The following is a 624-nucleotide window of genomic DNA, read 5'->3' as shown; positions in this document are numbered from 1 at the left end:
ATGGATGGGAATGCCGGGTATAATCAAATAAAGATGATCCAGTCTAGTCCGTACTACCCTCAATCAAATGGCCAGGCAAAAGCCAGCAACAAGATCCTGGTCAACATTATTAAAAGAATGGTGATAGATAGTCCAGAAAAGTGGCATGAAAATCTGGGGAACATTTTGTGGGCATACAGAACTTCCAAGAGGGCAGGAACAGGGATAACTCCTTATGCTTTAACTTTCGGGCAAGATGCAGTGCTCCCCGTGGAGATCAATGTAAGTTCTGTTAGAATTCAAAATCAATTTGGGTTACATAGTGAAGAGTACATCGAAGCCATGTGTCAAGGAATTGAAGACTTGGATGTTGCCCGAATTGAAGCTTTGAACTAGATTCAAGAGGGAAAGCAAGCCGTTGCCCGAGCTTATAACAAAAAGGTAAAGATGAAGTCTTTTAAGGAAGGGGATTTAGTCTGGAAGACAGTCCTCCCTCTAGGAGCTCAGCTCAGGGGCTTTGGAAAATGGAGCCCGACATGGGAAGGTCCTTTCATTATTAATCGCGTTTTGGATAGAGGATACTACTTGGCGGACCTTGAAGGAAACAGGCAGAAACATCCCATTAATGTTAAATTCTTAAAGAAA

General features: G+C 42.6%; 1 protein-coding gene across 1 annotated transcript; it reads left to right on the top strand.

Annotated features, from left to right (window-relative positions):
* On the top strand, nt 1–375 carry LOC139193377 (uncharacterized). The gene has a single exon (XM_070816376.1). It carries the CDS (start codon nt 1–3, stop codon nt 373–375), a length of 375 nt encoding a protein of 124 aa, XP_070672477.1.
* The last annotated feature ends 249 nt before the right edge of the window (nt 376–624 follow it).

The sequence above is a fragment of the Malus domestica genome, chromosome 17 (genome assembly GCF_042453785.1).
Source record: "Malus domestica chromosome 17, GDT2T_hap1".
Lineage (NCBI taxonomy): Eukaryota > Viridiplantae > Streptophyta > Magnoliopsida > Rosales > Rosaceae > Malus > Malus domestica.
The sequence above is the reverse complement of the archived record's forward strand: the minus strand, read 5'-3'. Positions and strand labels throughout refer to the sequence as shown.

What these genes read in the sequence shown, in the direction of transcription:
- LOC139193377 (XM_070816376.1), top strand. Translation starts at nt 1, where the DNA reads ATGGATGGGAATGCCGGGTATAATCAAATAAAGATGATCCAGTCTAGT.